This window comes from Haliaeetus leucocephalus, unplaced genomic scaffold (assembly GCF_000737465.1).
Source record: "Haliaeetus leucocephalus isolate CR32 unplaced genomic scaffold, Haliaeetus_leucocephalus-4.0 Scaffold219, whole genome shotgun sequence".
In the NCBI taxonomy this organism is placed as follows: domain Eukaryota; kingdom Metazoa; phylum Chordata; class Aves; order Accipitriformes; family Accipitridae; genus Haliaeetus; species Haliaeetus leucocephalus.
The window spans coordinates 156,846-157,856 of NW_010972655.1; the positions used below are offsets into that span (position 1 = coordinate 156,846).

Here is a 1,011-nt window from a genome sequence, read left to right on the forward strand (position 1 = left end):
CCAGCACCCACGATGGGGGGGGATATGGGGGGGACGACCTCAGCTGCTGGGATCCCCCCAGCACCCCAGCTTCAATGGGGGTGGGGGGCACCCAAATGCCTGGGTTCCACATCCAACCCCCGGCTTTGTTAGCTCAGCTGCCCAGTGCCCGCCGCTCGCCTGGCAACGCTTCGTTAGCACCAGGCCTTCATTAGCCAGGCCTTCGTTAGCGCCAGGCCGTCTCCAGGCGACATGGTGCTTGCCCGCTATTTATAACACACCCCTGCCGGCAGATGTTCTTGGGGTGTCGTATCCCCCCCCAAAGGTGGGGTCCCGGACACCTGGGTCCTCCCAAGGGTAGGGGATGGTGGTGTCCCGGCGTGGGGGGGGTGTCACGTGTGGTGGTGGGGGCTGTCACAGGTTGGGAGGGGTGTCACGGGTTGGGGGGGAGTCCCTGCGCTCCCACTCACCCCCGGGAGGGTTTTCTGCTCGTGCAGGGCGCTCTGCGCCTTCAGGGCTGACTCGCGGGCGCAGTAAGTCAGGAAGGCGCATCCTGGGGGGAGAGACAGGATGGGGATGGCGGGGGGGGAGGATGTGGGACCCCCGTGGCCCCCAAAACCACAGCCCGTGGCCCCACAGAGCACGCAGAGGCCATACGGCACCCATGTCCCCATACAGCACCCAGACCCCGTGTTTCGGGGCGATGCCCCCCCCGGGGTGGGGGGGCAGTGTCCCTATACCCCCCTCCAGCCTGGGGGGTCTCAGGCATCCAGGGGCAGTGGTGCTGAAACCCCCCCAGTTCTGCTGTCCGGGTGCCCGTCACCCCGGCCTCAGGCCTGTGCTCGCCTCGGCCTCCCCCCTGCCTGTCCTGTGGCACAGTTGGTGGAGGGGGGGAGGCTGGGGGCTCCAGGGTCCCCCCTGCTGCTGGGAGATGGAGGTCAGACATTGGTAGGGGGGTCCCTGCCTCGGACAGAACCCCCCCCCAGGGGCAGCACAGCCCTGCCACCGCCGCACACCCCTCGGCCAACACCC

General features: G+C 68.5%; 1 protein-coding gene across 1 annotated transcript in view; it reads right to left on the reverse strand.

Annotated features, from left to right (window-relative positions):
• Positions 1 to 1,011, reverse strand: part of CELF3 (CUGBP, Elav-like family member 3) — a 6,731-nt gene that overhangs the window by 4,827 nt on the left and 893 nt on the right. Inside the window, 1 exon segment of the mRNA XM_010566916.1 lies at positions 417 to 532. Coding sequence (XP_010565218.1) covers positions 417 to 532 — 116 coding nt within the window.